The sequence below is a fragment of the Mirounga leonina genome, unplaced genomic scaffold (assembly GCF_011800145.1).
Source record: "Mirounga leonina isolate KUSES-001 unplaced genomic scaffold, KU_Mleo_1.0 Mir_376, whole genome shotgun sequence".
In the NCBI taxonomy this organism is placed as follows: Eukaryota; Metazoa; Chordata; class Mammalia; order Carnivora; family Phocidae; genus Mirounga; species Mirounga leonina.
The window spans coordinates 2,533,811-2,554,299 of NW_023270718.1; the positions used below are offsets into that span (position 1 = coordinate 2,533,811).

General features: G+C 53.6%; 1 protein-coding gene across 2 annotated transcripts in view; it reads right to left on the reverse strand.

Annotated features, from left to right (window-relative positions):
- Positions 1-20,489, reverse strand: part of SYMPK (symplekin) — a 36,051-nt gene that overhangs the window by 1,845 nt on the left and 13,717 nt on the right. For both annotated transcript variants that reach the window (XM_034986783.1, XM_034986784.1), the window contains 14 exons: positions 17,557-17,711; positions 15,332-15,482; positions 13,722-13,926; positions 12,713-12,863; positions 11,635-11,870; positions 10,558-10,639; positions 10,205-10,318; positions 8,977-9,124; positions 7,733-7,893; positions 5,993-6,101; positions 5,637-5,737; positions 4,963-5,053; positions 4,230-4,331; positions 444-631 (listed from right to left, as the gene is read on the reverse strand). In XM_034986783.1, the coding sequence (XP_034842674.1) occupies positions 444-631; positions 4,230-4,331; positions 4,963-5,053; positions 5,637-5,737; positions 5,993-6,101; positions 7,733-7,893; positions 8,977-9,124; positions 10,205-10,318; positions 10,558-10,639; positions 11,635-11,870; positions 12,713-12,863; positions 13,722-13,926; positions 15,332-15,482; positions 17,557-17,711 (1,994 nt within the window). The remainder of the gene's footprint in view (positions 1-443; positions 632-4,229; positions 4,332-4,962; positions 5,054-5,636; positions 5,738-5,992; positions 6,102-7,732; positions 7,894-8,976; positions 9,125-10,204; positions 10,319-10,557; positions 10,640-11,634; positions 11,871-12,712; positions 12,864-13,721; positions 13,927-15,331; positions 15,483-17,556; positions 17,712-20,489) is intronic.

The following is a 20,489-nucleotide window of genomic DNA, read 5'->3' on the forward strand; positions in this document are numbered from 1 at the left end:
CTGAGCGCTTGAGAATTTTTTTTTAATTTCATCACGGTATTTTTAGAAACCCAGATTTCTAGCTTCTCTTGAGAAATGGGCCCATCTTTCAGCTCTAGTATGCATCCTGGCTGGGTGCAGAGGTGGCGGCAAGGGGCACTAGGCCTCTCCTGGGACGCCCACCCGGTGAAGCCTACCACCACCTGTTCCTGCCCTCACGCATCACACTGCCATCTGGAGCCCTGGAGCCGAGTCAGTGACCCCTGTTGGGCTGTACTGTCTTGGCCCCGGGCAGGGCAAGGGGCTGGCCGGTCTCCTAGAGTGTGCTCTCCTCCTCCTGGCTCCCTCTGCAGGGTGGGAGGCAAGCAGGCTGGAAAAGCCCGGGGTCCTGCCTCCCCTCTATCTTCAGTGTGTCCTGCCGCAGCCCACTGCCTGCAGGACTGGGGCGGCCGGGGGCGGGTTACCTGCTTCATGATGAGGCGGGACAGGATGTTCATGACGAAACCCCCCAAGCGGGGGTACATGGTCAGAGACTGGATGACGGTCCTCATGAGCAGCATGGGCAGGGGGCTCTGCTCCATCAGCTGCTGCATCACCACGGCCAGCACCTCCGATGTGTACACGTTCCGCTCCGCAAAGCACAGGTTGGTGGCTGCGAGGAGGCGGAGAGTGGGCCTGTCCTCTTTGCCCAGCTCCCCTGGGAAGGTGGGAGCCCCACCACCCTTAGAGAGCCTCAGCCCCATTAATGTGCCCACGTGAGTGGAGACCTGGCCCTCATTCCTGAAGCTCTGGACGAGAGAGACTTCCCCACCCAGCAGGTCCCTGAGGGGATACTGTGGCCTGGGGTGTTGGTCGAAGGGAAAAGACATGTCCAGTTGCTGGAAGCCCCACGGTGGGCAGACCTTGGCCCTTTTTCTTTGGGGGCAACCCACGGAAAGGCCGAGGCAGGAGAGACAGGTTGCCAATGCCTGGGGGCCCATGCTGGCTTGCCCTTCCCACCCCTACCAGAGAGGGAAGGCAGTTTTGACTTCCGTAAGACCCCCTGTAGGAGACCAGAGATGCCCTCCACCAGCAGGCTGGTCAAGGGGCTGCCCACTCCCAATCCTGACCAGAGCATAAGGATTTGTGCTGGTGCTGGAGGGATACCAGATGTGGACGCATGTGGGAGGCACAGCACACAAAATAACAAGGGAGGAAGGAGCAAGAGGAGGAAGCCTGGGCAGATGAAGCGCTCCCCAGCTCAACACCCAGTGCCAGGAAGGGCCCAGGGAGGGCCAGCACAATAGGGGCATCCACGAAGGCAGGCAGGCCAGGGCAGGCCTTGGGGTCTGTTCCCTCAGGAATGGGTAGTGGTACCCCAAAATCAGTGGGATCGGCGGTGCTCCAATCCATTGTGTAATGGGGAGACCCCAGGTACTGCCTCTGAACCCCTTCTTCCCCAAACACCACTTGCCATGTGAGTCTGTCAACCAGGAAGTCTTTATTGAGCCAAAAGAGAGGCCCCCAATCCTTGAGAGGCTAATGGAGAACAGGTGTGGGTGCCTATAAGGAATGAGGGGGGCTCCTATAAGGAACAGGGGAAGGATGGAGGCATTGCAGGAACACAGGCAGGAAGGAGACTAGAGCGGGTTAGGGCAGGTATCTAGGCCAAAGGAGCAGAGGAGAGTGTAGAAGGTAAGGACAGTGTAGAAGCCAGAGTGAACCTACCAGAAACCAAGAAAGCTCCTCCTCCTCCTCCCTTCCAGTTAGTGGCTGGCTCCTGCCTGCTCTGCCTAAAAGGGTCCACAACCAACCCCCCTTTCCCCGCCCCACCCAAGTCTCCCCCTGGGCCTTCCACCCAGCCCTCTAATCCACCCTCCATAGCAGGCTAAGGAGGGGTCCTTTCGAAAGCTCAGCCTGACCCCATACACCTCCCAGGGGCCCTCAAGGTATCAAGTCCAATCTACTGTGGCCTAGGAGACCCTGTGTGGGTGGGGCCCAGGCATGGTATTCTTAATGCTTTTAATCTGACCTCTCCTGACCAGGCCCCTTCCCCTAAACCTCAAGATCTAGTCAGCCTCACCTCTGCAGTTCCAGAACCAGGCCATGCCAGCACATCTCTTGGCCTCTGCAAATATTCTTCCTTTCTCTGGGATCAGTGTCTCCCCTGCTACCTCACCCCTACTCATCTCTCTGTGGTTTCAGCTCAGGTGTCCTCTTGGGGCTCCCCTGTCCCAGCTCTGCTCACTGTGGGCTCTTATCATCTGGGGATGGACCGTGAGCCCCAGAGGGCAGGACCAGGGCTATCTCCATCGCTGCTGGGTCCCTAGCACTGCCTGGCACAGGGCTGAGCAGAGGCGCTCACTGAGTTTTCTTTAATTGCTGCACCAGACCACTGGGGCAGGTCCCATTATAGAAAAGCTCACCAGAGAGAGGGTGGCTTTTAAAGGAGTGAATGCCACGAATGAATGCTTATACTATCAGGCATGGGGGATCCAACGGTGCAGAAAACGGGACTGGATTTTGGATCCAGAGCTTATAGTTGAATGGGGTTCCTAGTGCAACCAGGAAAACCACTGGGGCCCAAACAGAGAAACGTACTCTGGGAACTGGCTAGCTTGGGTGCTGGGGCCAAACAGCAGGTAGGGAGAGCGGCTGGAAGGCTGCTAGGCGCTCAGCAGCATGGAGGCTGTGTGTAGACCTGGGCTTGTAGAAAGAAACAGGTGGGCTTCTAAAGGCCAGGCCTTGATGACGTCTCCAGGAACCTGGCCGCTGGCCACCTGAGTGACCTGTGGCAAGGCTCTTTTTCTTCCTGGGACTTAATCTGGGTCTGTGGATGGACTTAGTGGGATGGTGGGGTCTGTGAATCCCCTCAAATTGTGCGCAAGACTGTGTGAGCCTGTCATCCTCGGGAATGGGCCCACAGCTTCCCTGACATCATCAAAGGGGCTACAGCCTGTAAAAGGGCCACTTCTGGGGGCGCCTGGCTGGCTCAGTCGGAGGAACATGTGACTCTTGATCTCGGGGTCATGAGTTCGAGCCCTATGCTGGATGTAGAGATTGCTTAAATAAATAAACAAACAAATGTAAAAAAATAAAAAATAAAAAGGTCACTTCTGGATGCTCAGCTTCGAGACGCTTTTCACTTTACTGTTCTTTCACTAGAGGCCTTAGTCCCTCCTCCGTTGTAGTGTGAGTTTTAGACTTCCACAAGCTCCTCTCTCGACCTAAAAGATTCTGAGAGAACTTGCTGAGGAAGGCCAGGAAGTTAGTCATCACGGGAGGAGCTATTTTAGGCTAGACAAGCAGCTAAGTGGTGGTGGTTGGGGGGACCCCTCCCTGCTCTTAAAGAAGAGGACGAATCAAAGGACAGGGGTCTTCTGAGTAGAGGGGGCAACAGTGAGGGCTCCCACCTTGGTGGGAAAGCACGACTTCTGGACCAGAAACCTCCCTTGGGGAGGTGTGGGGGGCAGTGCTGAGGAGAGTTGATGGAGAGAAGTCCTCCTATGGGAGGTGGTGGCCCTGGGACCCAGGGTGCCATGGGCAGGCAGAACTGGCAGAGCTGGATTCCAACTGGGGTCTAGTGGGCTTCAGATTCTGTGTGGTTCCACTACACCACTCAGCTTGTGTGCGGCCCTGAGCAAGTTCCTCAACCTCTCTGGAACCTCCACTTCCTTGTCTGTAAGATGGAAGTCCGCATACTCACCAGGTAATGGGTGGTGTGTGTCGGCAAGCAGGCCTGTAGGGCACTCAGGAGAGTGTGGCTCAGTGTAAGTGCTCGGTAAGTGGTGGCGGCAGCTATTAGGAAACTGCTGGTTGAGGGGAGCTGGCCAGTTTGTCCCCCACCCCCTACCCTGGAGGCACCTTCTCCTGCCTCAACTGGAGCCCGGACCAGACTTAGCATCTACTCCTGGTCCGACAACGGCCCTGGCGTGCTCCATCTGCTCTGCTGCCCCTCTGCCCCCTGCTGGGCCGAGGGCTCTGCTTCCTTCATTCCTCAAGCCAGGGCTGGGGAGGGAGGGGCTCCCCACCTTTCTTGAGGACTACTCTGTGCCAGCGCATAGCAGATGCACCAGTCCCTTGGACGGAGGGAGGGAGGAAAGAAAGGAGGGAGGGAAGGCAAAGGAATGAGGGCAGGTGTCCAGAGCTGAGATGGGGTTGCAGGTGGCACATCTCCAACTCGGCAGATTCCAGCAGGGACATGTGGGTGCCTGAGGTTCTTCCCTGGGTCCGCAGCAGCCAGGCCACTTGGGGGGGGGGGAGCGCCTCACCTTTGATGATGGACTTCATGTCACACTTCACCGAATCGATGTTGTGCAGTGCGATCAGAAGCTCTCCAGGGTTCAGCGGGGACAAGGCTGAGTTCCCTTCACCTGCAGGGAGGGAGTGGGAAGGGGAAAGAGACAATACGGCATCTAAGCGAAGAGATATGTCTGGGTCCCGCAGATTAGGGGCGTGGTGACTGAAGATGAGGTGCCCTCTGCTTCAATGGGACTAGGAGGACAGAGGGCTAGAGCAGGGGAAGAAAAGAGGGGACTGAACGCTACCCCCTCTGGGAAGCCTTCACCTTGCTCTCCCCCTCCCCCACACTGGGTTCCTACCCTTCTAGGGCAACATCGGATGTGGTCCAGCAGTTCCTCGCCCTCCTCCCTGGGCTGTGCCCCCAGAAGGCCGGACCCCCCGCCACCCTCCCCCCAGCACAGACATGGGCATTTGCTGGACAGGACAGGCTGGGCCGGGCAACGTGCTTGATGACAGTGCTTAGAGGCATTTCTAGCGGAGGCGGCCAGGGGAGATGGAGCTCTGCTGGTACGGTTTGGAGGGTCCCAAACACTCTTGTGTGGGGGTTTTAAATCACGTGTTATAGGTGCAACAGCCAGCCTCACTCCCACCCTAGCACCAGCCCCTGGGGTGAGGGGGAGGAGTTCATCCTAGGTCACTGGGTCGTTTTTCTATGTTGAAAGTTCTACTTTGCTTCTTTCAACCATGGAAGATGCCACCTACCGTGCTGGGTGCCCAGCAGGCGGTTGAAGACCTCTTTCACCACAATGGGGTTGAGTTTGATGAGCTTTGGCAGGGCCTGGATCACTTCTTTCTGCAGGGGGAGGGCAGGGGAGGCCGGTCAGAGGGCACCCCTATCCCAAATGCTCGCCCTGAGGAGGCGAGGAGAAGCTGCGGCCTTGCCACACCCTTGGATACTTCCCTCCTCGAGCTCCCTCTGGTCCCTCGGGGTTGAGCCTTCTCCCTGAGTCACTGGGCCTGACTCAGCCCCAGCCTCATCACTCCCCATCTGAGCCTTCCTGGTGCCACACGCCCCCTGATGGCCCCTGCAGGGGGAGGGTGTCATCATCATTCCCACTTTACACGGGAGAAGACAGGCTCACCAAGGCCCCACAGCCTGTTAGGAATAAGACCTGGGCAGGGGAAACACATTTAGGCCTTGGAATAGGCCTGTGTGTGTGGGTCACGGTGATCCTCACTTGACAGAGAAGAAAACCAAGGCGCAGAGAAGGGGGTGGCCTGCCTGAGGTCACAGAGGATGAAGCAGAGGTGAGACTGCTCTGTTAGTCTGATGAGCCCTGGGATGGGCTCAAAAGCGTCTGACATGGATACCTGGGCACCCATCCCTGCCCTGCCCGTCTTCATCAGTGGGGACATCCGGACATCCAGCTCTGTACCTTCTCCAGTCCATTGAGCACAGGGATGAGAAAGCGGACATCTGGCAATCGCTTGTGGTAGAGATCCCGGACCCGCTTCACCAGCTCTGGGGAGGGCGGGACTGCAGGCAGAAGAGTAAGCAGGGGGCACAGGTGGGGTGAGGGGGGAGCACCGAGAGGAAGGAAAAATGCTGGTGGCTGTGTGTGAGGGAAGGGGAGGGCCAACTCCATCCCAGAGCAGGAATCTCTGGCCCCTGGTTTCTCAAATGCATTTAGCAATATACCCAGCAGCTCCGAGGGCCAGGTCTTGGAAAGGGCCCGTGAGGAAGTTCTGGGACATGGAGGAAAAGGCTGAAAGGTGGGGGTCCTGGGAGCACCTTTGTCCGTGAGGCTGTGCAGACATCGTGTGACCAGTGTCTCTGCCCCCTTGGGACAGTTTTCTACCAGCAGGAGCAGCTCTGGTGAGTTCATGCCCATTCCTCGGATCTAGAAGGAGAGAGAGGGATAGCAGGCTGGGGAAGGGGCTGGGTGATGTGCTGAGGACTAGGGGGCCCTAGGGGAGAACTCAGGGAGGCCCAGGTGTCAGAGGCAGGGTGGCTGGGGGGGGATGATGGGACTCTGGGGCAAGAACTGGAGACAGAAAGAGTAGATCTCGGGGCGCCTGGGTGGCTCAGTTGGTTAAGCGACTGCCTTCGGCTCAGGTCATGATCCTGGAGTCCCTGGATCGAGTCCCGCATCGGGCTCCCTGCTCGGCAGGGAGCCTGCTTCTGCCTCTGACCCTCCTCCCTCTCATGCTGTCTCTCATTCTCTCTGTCTCAAATAAATAAATAAAATCTTTAAAAAAAAAAAAAAAGAAAGGGTAGATCTCATCACTAGAGAAAAAACAAATGACGTGAGGTGATGGACGTTAACTAATCTTCTGCAATATATATATGTCCCCAAACATGTTTTACGCCTCACACGAACACAAGGCTGTGTGTCAATCATACCTCAGTGAACCTGGAGGAAAACAGAACTGGTGGCGGGGTTCAGGGACCTGGGGGAAACGTGGGGAAGGTGGGAAGAGGCAGGGCGGCAGCATCTGACCTTCCTCTACCCCACCTCACAGGGTATAGACTCGCTGTAGCTCCCAAGCCCTCACCAGCACTGGCTGCCTACTTAGCAGGAGGGGCCCTTTCTGTCACTTCTGACCTAACCCGACCTCTGATGCCCAACCTGCCCTCCAATTCCTCGGTGAAGACTTTTCAGGTTTCTAAAGGCATCAGTGACAGCCAGAGCCCCGCGTGGCGGCCTGCTCAGATCGGGGCTCGACCTGCGTCTGCAGCCTTCCCCACTCCATGGGCAACAAGTGCAGGGAGCACCGGGCCAGGCTGTGAGGGCTCATGCCTTCCTCTGCCAACAAACATTTATAATGGTCCGTGGAACTGGCAGTCTGTGCCCTCCAGGAGCTCACTGAAAACAGGGGGAAGACACTGCTGAATCCGGGTGGCGGGTATTTGGGGGTGAGCCTACCAGACTCTCTCCTTTTGTTTATGTTGGAAATTTTCCGTAATAAAAAAAGCAGGGACAGAGAAATATTAAAAAAGTGGTTTCCAATCCAGCTGCAGATTGGAAGGGCAGAGAGTCTGAATTTCAGGTGCCAGCTGCTTTTCATGTGGGTGACCTTGGGGCTCCGGAGAGAGCGGCAGGCGGGACTTGTGTAATGACAACTAAAGACTCCCACTGGCCAGGCAAGGGAAGGCCAGCTCCTAGATGGTGAGAGCGACACAGATGTTTACATGTACGAGCTCATGGAGCTCCTGCAGCAAGCCTGGGGGACAGAATCAGCCTCCCCATTTTTACTGAAGAGGGGCCAGTTTGCACAGCGAGAAAGTGAGAGGCAGAACGTGGACCCGGGTCTGCCCAACTCCAGCCTAGTAATTGCAGGGTGACCCTGCTGTCCTTTCATTGGCAGATGCGGCAGGTGGACCACCCACAAGCCCCAGCGCCACAGGACCCAAGGTGGCACCCATTGGTGCTGAGCCCATGCCAAGGTGGAGATACTAGGGGAAGGGCTAGAGTTGGGGCCTTAGCCCTGCCCACGGATGGGCAGAGCCTGGTGGGCTCAGGGGCCTCACCGGCTGTTCGATGACCCTCAGCACCGTCCGCTTGATGTCGGCGATGGCCTCCGTGTACACGGCTGCCAGTTCGTGGATGAGCTTGTGGTTCTGAGGCAGGAGAGCCAGGTAGAGGTACAGACACTGCTTTACGGTCTCCTCGGTCCAGGGCGCCGCCACCTCTGATAGGGCAGGGAGCGGAGATCAGGGACCACTCTCCTCCCCACCGTCTCCCACCCTCAGTGTCTGTCCCTTCTTTGGGAGGCAGCACAGAAGGGAGGCAGGCCCAGGAAGCAAACTGTTCCAGGGCAGGAAGCCAAGCATCAGAGAAATGGGGTGGGACCAGGACTGCTCCCCTTTTAGAAGCCTGTGCACTGAAGTCCCACCTCGTCTCTGCCCATCAATCCACAGGGCAGCCAGATGGATCTTTCCGAAGGGAAGTTCTGACCCTGTCCTTCTCCTGCTCCGTGCTCCCACAATTACCCTATGCTCACGATAAATCCCCTCTAGGAGCGCACCCCCCCCCAGGGACTCCCTGCTCTGGCCACATCCTCCTCTGACAGCACCCCCTGAGCCTGCACAGGTCCCTTCGCACACGTCACTCCTTTGCCTGCAATGCTCTTGCCTAACTCCCCTCTCTGTATCTCCTCATCCTCTGGGTCTCACGCAACCAGTGTCTCTCCTGGGAGGTCTTCCGGGCACCTGGGCTGTGCCAGGGCTCCTGTTCTCCCAGAAGGCCATGTGCTTTCCGTCACAGCCTGAACCTTGCAGGTTTCTTTAATTTTTTTTTTTTTTTAAAGGAAGCTCCATGCCCAACATGGGGCTTGAGCTCACGACCCCCAGATCAAGAGCTGCATGTTCCACTGACTGAGCCAGCCAGGCACCCCTGAACCTTCCAGTTTAATGGTCCGTTTCCTGGGGCTTGGGTCTCCCCACCTGTAATTCTGAGGGACCTGGGGCTTTGTTGAAGGAATGGGCCTATGCCTGGCCCCTCCTGGAACCCCATCGCTGGCTAGCTCTCCTTGTCCTCTGGCTCTCAGCCCTCCATCTCCAGGATGCTCTCCCTGACCCCTGGGGCTGAGGTGAGAGGCCCCTCTGGACTCTTGCAGGCCCTAGGCCTCTTGGTCTGGTCATCATTGCCTGGCTGTCTTCCCTAGTAGGCTGAGCAGGGCTCAGCTTCAATCCAGCTCCATTCCCCCAGGGCCTGGCCCAGAGCCTGGGATCCAGCAAGTGCTCAATATGCATCTGATGAAGCTGCACCAAACCTGTATCCTTGTCGGCTCCAAACAGCACGGATGGCGGGTTGGGGTGGACCAGGAGTTGGAGGTAGTTGAGGGCAAATTTCTCCACATACTCTCGCAGCTGCTCCTTCTCATACATGCGCTTGATGAACAGTAGGGCCTGGGAACGCACCTGAAGAGAGAGTGCGGGCAAGACGGTGGAGGGGGAGACCGCTGTTCTGAGCTTGGCAGGACCAGTGGGAAAACAAGCCCAAGACTGAAAAAGGCCTGGTCTACCTGAGTCATCTGTGCCCAACGCTGATCACTGGCTTGGGGGAGTGGTTTCCTGGCCCAAGTCAGGGCCTGCATCACCTCTCCATCTACCTGCTCAGCCCCATCCCTTACTGTCTCTTGCCTTGCTTGCTACGTTCCAACCAGAATGAACTTTCCTTAGTTCCTCAAAAGTGACAGCATTCTCCTTGGCTTTGAGACTTGGCACAAAAGGTTCCCACTGCCCAGAATGCCCGTCACTGGCTCTATCCCATTTTACTCAGACATCACCGGCTGGGAGCCCTGAGAACAGGGACTGTTCCTGGGCACTGCTTTGGCCCCAACAGCACCAAAGGCCCAAGCCAGAGCCAGAGTCCGCAGTGAGGGTCTGCTGAATGAATGGACACATGACACCAGGAGAGGAGGTGGCAAAACAGTTGGGCAGGGGTGGGTCTAGGGCCCTTGCAATCACACATGCACACACCTTGCTCCCTCTGTTCAGTCACACCCATCTACTCCTATTTCAGGTCTTGGCTCACCTGCACTCTCCCCCAGAAGTCTTCCTTAAGCCCCGCCCATCCCCCCGGGGGGGCCATGTAGGTCAGGCCCCTCCCCAGGGCCCCCACACTAAGTGCGCCACTCTGGTGCTGCCCCACTCCCTGGGCGGGCTGTGTCCCCACTGCTCGCTGACAGGCCACACGGCTCCTCTCCTGTTAGCTCCCCCGCCAGGCCCCAGCACAGCACCAGGCCATACGGGGCTCCCCAACATGGGTGGAGTAGGAGAGAGAATGGGACTGCCCTTCCTGGGAGGATGAGTGTATCCATGTGTATATTCTAGGCAGCTTCATGCCACCACAGATGAAAAAGCATCCACCACCAAAACACTACAGCAGGAAGGGCATTAGGCCCAGAGAGGACATTCAGGGGCATGTGGAAGAGGCTGGGCTAGGCGCTCGGCACAGAGGAAGGGCGGTCAGCCCAGTGCAGGGTGGCAAGGGGTCACCTTGTCCTTCTCGTGGGAGCTGAGGTCTAGCAGAACATGCAGATACTGGAACTGGCGGGACGGGCGTTTGAAGATCAGGTCTCGAAGAGTGGACATGCCCAGGTAAGTGCGACTCTGTGGCAGAAGGGAGGGACACCAGAGCTCAGCCCACCTGCAGTGTGCCCCTGGGATGTCTTCCTTGCCTCCCTCAGATCCGGTCCTGGACAAAAGGACTGGGTCCCTCACAGAGTCCCCTGCCACCAGGTCTAGGCTGTGTGCCCCTCAGACCCCCGACACAGGCCCCTATCTCCCTGCAGGGCTCCTGCATGCATCACGGTGCTAGGGACAGAGAGAGATGGGCTGACTGTCCTTACCTCATCCTCGCAGTACTTGCGAATCACCTCCAGGGCACTCTCGGTGATCAGTGGCGCCTCCAGCACCACCTTAGTGAAGATCCTGCCAGAGACGAAGGGGGAGGGAATGGCTATGGCGGAGAAGCTTCCCAGTCCTGCTGGAGCTTGGAGCCGGCAGGCTGCCCCTCACATATGGCCTGCTCAACTCCCAGGGAACAGGGCTTTGGAGGTAGATGGAGCTGGGTTCAAACGCTGACAGCTGGGTGACTTAGGCAGAGACTCTACCTCTCTGAAGCTCGGTTCTCCCCTTCGTCAAAGGGGATTCCTAACCTTACTCATTTACTACAGTAATGGAAGGGAATGATGGGGAATGGGGAACGGTACTGCTTTTCAGATGTGGTGGCCAAAAATGGCTGCTCTGAGGTAACACTGAGTTGACACTGGGGGATGAGAAAGAGCCAGCCATGCGAAGAGTTGGGGGAAGAGCATTCCAGGTACAGAAATAGGAACTGCCAAGTTGGCATGTTCAAGGGTCAGAAGACAGAAGGCCAATGTGGCTAAAGTCTGGGGACAGAGGAGTAGGGGGGCAGAATAAGAAGGTAAAGAGGTTGGTAGGAATTGGGTTACGCAGGTCTCATAGGGCACAGAAGGAAGGCTGCATTTTATCCCAAGAGCGATGGAGAACCATGGAAGGTTTTTAGTGGGTAACAACAAGACCGTATTTACATTCTAAAATGTCACCCAGGCTGCTGTGTGGAGAATGGATCAGTAGGAGGTCGAGAACAAGGAGGAAGCTACAGGAGCAATTCAGGTGAGAGATGAGGCTGGAGAGAAGTCAACCTCGGAAACAAGCCTATGAGGCTAGGCACTGTAACCTACAAGAACGGAGGCTCAGAGGGCACGCAGCAGAGTGGAGAATAAGCCCAGGGAGTGGGCCCCAGAGCACACCCGGAACCTGCCTTGCACGTGCCTCCAGAGAGCAGGGAGAGCAGGGAGTCTCGGGGGATGGGAATGAGGCCTTCGGTGGTGAGGAGGGAGGTGATAAGAAACCACAAAAGAAAGGCAGGACACAGGAGAGTGCAGGGCGGTCCCCCTCACCCATCCTTCTGGTCTGGCTTCTCCTGCAGGCCGGAGAGCAGGCGGATGAGGCAGTCCTCGTACTTGTCCAGGGTGCCCGAGGCACCAGCCGCCAGGTAGGTGTTGTACTCCTGGTACAGCCAGGCGAAGGCCAAGTCCAGGCGGGCCCGCACATCCTCCAGGATGAAGGACAGGACCTCAGCCTTCAGGCCCGAGTCAAACTGCGTCACCAGGCTGGCCAGGATCTTTATGCGCACCTGACAGGAGAGTGGGTGTACATATGGGTGTGGGAATGGGAGACAATCCCAGGCACCTCGTGATCATGCCTTACAAGTCTTCCTGCCCAGGTTCAGGGACCCCCACTAAAGACCTGGTGTTAAGTGAGGAAGGCAAGCTGAGGAAGTTTATACCCCACAGGAATCATTTGTGTGGAAGGGAAAAAAAAAGCGGGGGGGGGGGGAGTCAATCATCATAGAACAAAACTGAGTTTGTAAAAGTAGTATCTACATACTTAGGTACACAGAGAAAGCTCCTGAAGGCTTCCTCTAATTTGTACATTGGTCATCTTGGAGGAGGGGGATGGGATGCGGGTGGGGGCCAAGGAGGACTTATGGTACCTCTATGGCCTAGAAATATCTTTTTAACAGAAAGAGTACTTTTATATACTTCTTGGTTAATTAAAATTAAACTTCAAAAAAAATGGGGAAAAAGTCGCTTGGCTGAGGTTACGATGCCAGTGCATGGCAGAATCGGGATTTAGACCTGGCCATCTAAATCTCAACAATAATAAGAAAAGCACTATTAAGCACCAGAAAGAAAGAACCCAGCAGCAGCCCTCACTTGCAGGGCTTTCCCGGGCAGCCAGCTCTGTGCTGAGCGAGAGCCGTGCGTGTCCATGCATTTCCTCCTCATCACCATGTGGAGCTGCTGCTGCCACCTCCGTTTCAAGGACAGAAGAGAGGCGTGGAGGGCTGGTGGGCAGCCCAGCTGGGACCCCTAGCCAGGGAGCTTTGAGCCCGGGGCCGTATCTTTCCTGGGCTGTGAGGCAGGCTCGTGGGGAGAGGGTCTGGAAGCATGGGCCAGGGAGACAGGGGCACACCTGGGCTGCCCCGCTGCAGGCCACAGCCTTCTCCGCCCGAAGGATCCGCTTCACGGCGCCCAGCTTCATAGCCTCCACCTGGGTGTCCGTCAGGGGCTTCAGCACATCGCTCAGGCGGAAGATTTTCTTGCGCCCACCAGCGCCCGCTAGCCTATGTGAAAGAGTAGGGACAGGGACACGGTGACTCAAAACGTCCTTTCTGGAGCCCAGGTCCACCCCAGGCCATACACCGCCACCGCCACCGCCACCATACTGCCTTTCTAACTCTCCTGTGACTCAGGCATGGCAAGGTGCAGGGTAATGAGAAAGAGGATGCCATTTTGTTTTTGTAAAGCGTGTCTCAGGGAATGCTTCTCTGAGGAGGCTGTGTGGGAGTGCAGATCTGAATGAAGCAAGAGGACGAGATACACAGATATCTGGGAGATGAGCTTTCCAGGTAGAGAACAGGAAGTGCAAAGGCCTTCCAGTGGGGACCTGCCTGGCTGTTCAAGGAGAACCAAGGGGCCCGTGTGACTGGAACGAGGGGAATGGAGAGCTTGGAGGGCAGATCAGGCACAGCCCAGGTCTTGGAGGGGGGCAGGGACTGGCTAGATTTTTTGGTCTGTAAGGGGGATAATAATGAAGAGGAGGATGATAACAACCAGTAGCACTTACGACATGTTAGGAATCATGCTAAATACTTTATATCAAATTCACTTCCAATCTCAAGAGTTATCTAATTTAATGATCTGTCACTGTAAACTCATTTAACTCTCCCTTGATCCTTAGAGGGAGATACTATCATCCCAACTTTAGACGTAAGTAAGGAAGGGGGCATTTTTATGTAAAAGAAAACAACAATTAAGGCTTGGTGGTTATGGCACTGACTCTGGAATCAGGCAGATCCTCATCCAGCCCTAGCTGTTTATCTGTCTTTGTCGGTCTGTCTTTAACACACGCACACACATGTGCATGCACACACCAAAAACCAGGCCTTCAGTCCTTCACCTGCACCTACCCGGGGACTCACCGGGGCTGCGTGACAGGGATGATGGGCTCTGGCCTCCTCTTGGCCTGGGGCGCCTCCTCCTCCAGAGTAGACATGGAGCTCAGGGAGCCCACCACTGAGATGGCCTGGCCCTGGGCTGACAGGCGTCGCTTGATCAGGACACTCTCTGGCTTCACCACCTTCTCCTCCTTGGGCTCCTCCTTGCACTGTTTGGTCTGCTCCACACCTGAGGGGGAGGTAGCAAATGGGCTCCAGGAACGTCACACCCCCTTGCTCCCATCCAGGGACCTCCTGTGTGCTGGGCTCTATTCTAAGCCTTGTACACACAAAGCTCATCTAAATCTGCAAAACTCCATTCTGAAACAGGCACACTTTTTATCGCCACTTTGCATATAACCAAGGCTCAAACTAGATAAGCCATTTCCTGCGGGTGGGGGCACCAAATGGCACAGCCACGTTGGAACACTGATGAGCAGCTTCTAATAGCACTGAAAATACCCTAACCTATGACCCAACAACTCCACTCATCGGTATATACCCAAGATAAACAAGGACATGCGTACACCGAAACACTTGTACACACCAACTACACTCAAAAAAACCAACCAAACAAAAACAAAACCAAAACCAACAACCCTGCCCCCAAACCCAAACAAACCCCAAAAAACACTTGTACAGCTTCATTCACAACAGTCAAAAACTGGACATAAGCCACAGGTCAATCAACAGAAGAGTGTATAAGCAAACAATGGCCTATTTGCATAAAGAAATACTACTGAGCAATACAAAGTAAACCACTGGTTCACACAACGTGAATGCATCTCAAAAATTTATGCTGAGTGGGCGCCTGGGTGGCTCAGTTGGTTAAGCGACTGCCTTCGGCTCAGGTCATGATCCTGGAGTCCCGGGATCGAGTCCCACATCGGGCTCCCTGCTCGGCAGGGAGTCTGCTTCTCCCTCTGACCCTCCTCCCTCTCATGCTCTCTGTCTCTCATTCTCTCTCTCGCAAATAAATAAAATCTTAAAAAAAAAAAAAAAAAATTTGTGCTGAGCAAAAGAAGCCAGACTCTCTATGATCCTGTTTATATGAAGTTCAGGATTAGGAAAAATTAATCTATGGAGACAGAAATCAGAAAAGCGATTCTCTCAGGAGGTGGGGTGCTATCAGTGCTGATTGGATAGGAGCAAGAAGGAATGTTCTGGAGTGGTGGAAATGGTCTATATCTCCATCTGGGTGGTGGCTACATGGGTGTGTTCACTTTGTGAAAATTCACTAAGATATACAGTTAAGAGTTGTGTTTCTCTGTACATAATTTATATCTCACTAGTATTGTTAATGTAGGAAAACACCCAAGTCAGAGAGGTTCAGTAACTTGACCAAAGTCACACTGCTATTGCGTGGCTGAGGTAGTCTGGTTCAACTGAGACTTCAAATCCAGGTCCGCCGGATTCAAAGCCCAGGGCCTGAAAATATTAAGCACTCAGTGTATCTATGGGACCTATAATTGTTTATACCTAACATCTCATGTGAGTTTCATTTGTACCGCCCTGAGGAGGTGCTCTTCCAGGAAGGAGAACCCAGCAGCCACAGTGCCAATCCCCGGTCAGGGCCAGTGCCGAAGGACACTCACCTGGCCCCAGTCCTGCAGCCGTCATCTGTGTGGCCATGAGCCGAGCCAGGTGCTTGATCTGGGCTTCAGTGCCTGCTGACTCCACTGGGGTATAGATGGCTTGGAAGGAGGCGGGCATGGCCTCAGGCAGATACACCATGCTGATGAGGACCTGCAGGATGCCCGGGGAGAGGAGCCCTTCCTTACTCACTGACTCAACAAGGCTCTCTTCCATGCCGGGCCAAGGCTGGGGACATGGAAGTGACTAAGACAGTCCTGGGCCTGCTCCTGTGGGGCTCAGACTCCTGGGGAAGTCAGAGAGAACAGGCAATGGTGCATTGTGGCACACGAGAGCGGGAAATAAAGGGGGCCATGAGAAACGTCAGGAGCGGCTTTGGCTTCCGGGGGAAGTGGCAGCTAGGCTTAGAACTGAGAGGAAGGCCAGTTTCAGGCTGGCCCAGGGGGATGCTTCGCAGTGGGAGCAGGGTACAGATTCCAGGCAGAGCAGCAGCATGGGGGAAGGCTGAGCAGCAGGAGAACCCTGCCCAGAGACTGCAAGTTCAGTGAAGAGTGTCCTATGAACCAGAAATGGACTTTAAAAAAAAAAAAAAAAATCGGTATCCTAACAAGAGCTCATCCAGTTTTGTCAGGAATTGGTAACAAAAGGTCATTTCCAATGCCCTACACGCTTAGAAGTTTAAATATATACCTGAAATAAGAAAATAATTAGAACAGAGAGAGAATGAAATCACTACAAATCAAAATGTGTGGGATGCAGCTAAATGGTTCTTTCACGGAAAATCAGATCCTTAAATGCTTACATTGGAAAAGATGGTTGAAAACTCTTGAGCCAAGCATTCAACTTAAAACGCTGGGATAAAATATTCAAAAGCAGCAGGGAAGAATAAGGACAACAGAAATAAAACAGAAAAGGTTACAAAAGGGTATCAGTGAAACTTCAGAGCCGGTTCTTTCAAATGACTGAAAACAAACAAATTGATGGTGAGACTGAACAACAAAAAAAGGAGTTAAGAACCCAATACTTGGGACAAAAAAGCTGCACATTACTACACAGACAGCAGGTATTATAAAAATAAAAAAGAATCCTGTGAAGAACTTTAGGCCAATAATTCGAAAAGAGCGTGAAGAGGACAGACCAGGTACCACGAGTTAACGGAAGCATCACCAGACAGGGCTTAAGGCAGGCTGCATTCAAATTTGATCTGGAAGGAAACAGAGAGCCCTGGCAGGGCTGGAGCAGGGGAGCTTCACAATCTGTACTTCTGGCTGCTGCAGGGGGAGTGGAAGCCAGAGCCAGGGCGCAGGCAGGTGGAGCCTGGGCCAGGTAGGGGCCAGGGGAGATGGAGAAGACGGGAAGATCTGGCGGGAGGCAAAAAGCTTAACTCCCAGGTTTGTGGGTCGGGAACTGGGAGGCTGGCGTGCCAAGAACACAGAGAGCGCCGAGGGCCTGCAGAAGAGCACAGGGAGAGATTCCACAGGTTTATTCTGACATAATGAGTCTGCGGTGCCTGTGGAACTTCCAAGGGGAGAACGATGCAAGAGGCAGACGCCTTTCCAGGCCTGGAGCTCACCAAAGAGATCTGAGCGGGACAGAAAACTCCTTTTTGCTACCCTGGTGACAAAAATTCCACTTCATTCACCCAACAACTAAGCCTCGTGGAGTCTCTAGGCAGAGGGAAGGGAAGGCTGAGGGAGACTGATGAAGAGGCATTGTCCATGAGCACCCAATGAAAAGGTCTGGGTGCTGCTACAGCCCGAGGACTGATGTGAGACACCCCCCCACACACACCACCAACTCAACCCAGCTGTTCTTTCACTGTAGAGCAGGGTATCTTCGACAATCTAAGGAAAACATTGCCATTCCACCCCACCAATGCCAATCCCCCACCACCTAGCCAACAAGTCATGGGGTTTGCTCTCCAGTTAATCTACCCTCCCTTCAAAGGAGAGGTGTGGGGGGGTTCAGATGGGGACTCAAGACTATCCAAAGAAGGACTGTTGGGGGGTGGTGACAAGGGATCTCCTAAAGGAGTAAAGATCAGAGAAAAGGTCCATCCAAGATTGAGAGGGCCCACTGGACCACACCCTCCCAACAGAGGGACAGAGAGGTGTGCTGGGACTAATGCCATCTGGAAGAGGTGGGCAGTGTGCAGTGAAGGATAGGAAAAGGAGTAGAGAAACCCTTCCTCCTTGCCCTGTAGGAAATGGCCCACACCCATGCTCACCAGATTGGCCACATTGTCAGGTGTCAGCAAGGGCTGCAGGAACTCGGCTGTGATGTCTGTGTCTGACTGGCCTGAGATCTGGGCTGAGGCCTTGGAGGTTCCCGACGGGCCTGGCTCCAAGTCCTTGTCCTCATCATCTTCCCCCAGGTTGGGCTCTGGTAGAGGGAAGGAGACAAGATGCTGGTGTCCGAGAGAGCAACAGGCCCTCTCCCCTCCTAGGGAGCCCAGGGGGTCCCTGCCTCCAGGCAGCCTTAGCAAGCAGCAGAGTGCAGTGGGCGAAGACCTGGGCTGTAGCCGTGCTCTGTCATCAAAGCACCGCGTGACTTTGGGGAAACAACCTGCTTCTGTCTGTGCCCTGTTCTCCTCATCTGAGAAATGGGAATAAGCCACACCAGCCTGGCTGATCACACTAAACTCCAAGAAGGTGAAAAGGTTAACTAGTAATTTCACTGAGCTTTATTGTTTCAAAACCTCTATCTTTGAAATACTGCTCAACCTCACCAGGAATCAGGAAAATGTAAAGACAACCTAGTAAGATAGCCTTTTTGCCTACGTGATTGACAAAAAAATAAAAAGGCCAGTAGCGACAGCTGTTAGTACCGTGCAAATTAGGACTGTGCAAAGGTACACCGGTATGGCCTTTTGGAAGGGCAATTGAACCGTAGTGCCAACTTCTAAATGTGCGCACCTTTTGACCCAGCAAATCGACTTCTAGATATTGACCCTTAACTCGTATAAATATATACTGAAGGTACAATGTATGGAGAAAAAGCTTTATGTATAAAGATGTTCCCTGAAGCTGGAATGTTTAATAGGATGATGATTTAAGTAGATTATGGCAAAAATACGATGCAATGTTATACGGTACTTTTTTTTTTTTTAAAGTAGGCTCCATGCCCAGCATGGGGCTTGAACTCACGACCCCACGATCAAGAGTCTCATGCTCTACTGACTGAGCCAGTCAGGTGCCCCTGTTACTCAGTCTCTTAAAAAAGTTTGCAATGCACGTAACAGAAAGCTGATACCCTGCATTAACCAAGAAGAGCAAGGGCACATATAATTTAGTTACAAAAGGCTGAACAGAATGGGCACTTCAAAGACATGCAAATGGCTAATAAATGTAAAACAACACACAGCCTGACTCCAACATGTGCAAGAAAGCGAATCTAAACCAGGGATACCGTTTATACCTAGCGGGTTTATGGAACATCCAGGGCTGGGAAGAGTGGGGTCACGGGCATTCACACACCAGTGGGGGTGTGTATGGTCGTGCAGTTTTTTTGGAAAACAGTTTGGCAACGGCAATCAAGAATGTCCGTGCACCCAGTAGCAACGGGCACATCCAGTGCTCAGATCTCGGTTTCTGAAACTACTCCCTGCTTAAAAGAAACCAGGGCTCCTTACGGAAAAGGCTGATTCCCAGGCTGGGGTAAGGAAAGTACAAGAAGAGTCCAGAACATCTTGTTGTGCCAGAAAATAAGAAATGCTCAAAAAAACTAACAGGACACATCAAAGGGTCATCGGAGCCAGCTCAAAGGCTCCCCTTGGCTCAGTATGAGGCAATGTGAGCCACAAAATGAGTACCGAGAGTAATGGATTACAACCCAGAGAGTAAGAATCCACAACTGCAACTGATAATAAAGTAGGGAGAAGAAAGCTCTTCCTTACAGAATGCCAACTAACAAATGTAGAAGGAAAGCTCATTAGAGCAATAACAGATGTTAAAACCACCGGGTCAAAGTCAAGGGAAACAGGTAGTTTTACAGAGTACAAGTATCTCCCTCAACTTCGTATTTACAATGGGGAAAAGTGCACCTGATACTAGAGAAAACTGGGAGACACTATTTCAACCAAGTGATCAACACTCCCGTCACCAATAAGGTGACAAATTGGTATCATGTGCCTCCTGACACCACACAGAGGCGGTCAGGGCATCAACTCTGCAGCGTCCCTGCCCCAAGTGCAGAACCTGGATGCAGTCAAGAAGCCAGAGCAGACGAGCCCAAACAGGGGGACATTTCGCCCAACAGTAAGTAGTCCTGGACTCTTCACAATGGCAAGGTCATGAAGCAGAGGAATGCTGCAGAACGGATTAGGGAGGCCAAAGGGGTGCGACAACTGAATGAAACATGTGAGCCTCGCCTCATCAGGGGTATGCAGGAGCTTTCAGGACTATTCTTGTGACTTGTCCGCACGTCCAAAATGACTTCAAAATAAAACATTTGAGGAAACAGAACAATAAAAAAGGTGGGCAAAAAAACAGCTTTAAATGCACCAACCCCACTACTAGGAATCCGTCCTGTAACTGGACATGCACTCAAGACTCTCATACTATAGCAATCTTTACAGAGATTATTTAAAAAAAAAAAAGACACAAATGTCCATCAACAGGAGGACTGGTTAAAGCAATCTACGTGCACTATAGACTATTATTCCACCATTAAAAGGATGTAGTAGGTATCTATGTGCAGATATGGAAGGAGCTCTAAGATGACTACTAAACATATTAAGGTATAGAAACTCTGCTTTGCATGCTCAATTATGGAAGAAGGTAGTAGATCTCTACCTCACTCCTTGTATCAAAATAAATTCCTTGGGGCGCCTGGGTGGCTCAGATGGTTAAACGTCTGCCTTCGGCTCAGGTCATGATCCCAGGGTCCTGGGATCGAGCCCCACATCGGGCTCCTGACTCAGCGGGGAGCTTGCTTCTCCCTCTCCCTTTGCCTCTCCCCCTGCTCATGCTCTCTCTCTATCTCTGTGTCTCAGATGAATAAATAAAATCTTTTAAAAAAATAAAATTAAAAAAAAAATCCCTTATTTTTAAAAATAATAATTAAAAAATCCAATTCTCTCATAAACATTCTGGAAACAAACATCAGTGATTCAGAAAAAAAAAGTTGTGGATTAAGGAGGGCTGCCGTGGTTGACACTAT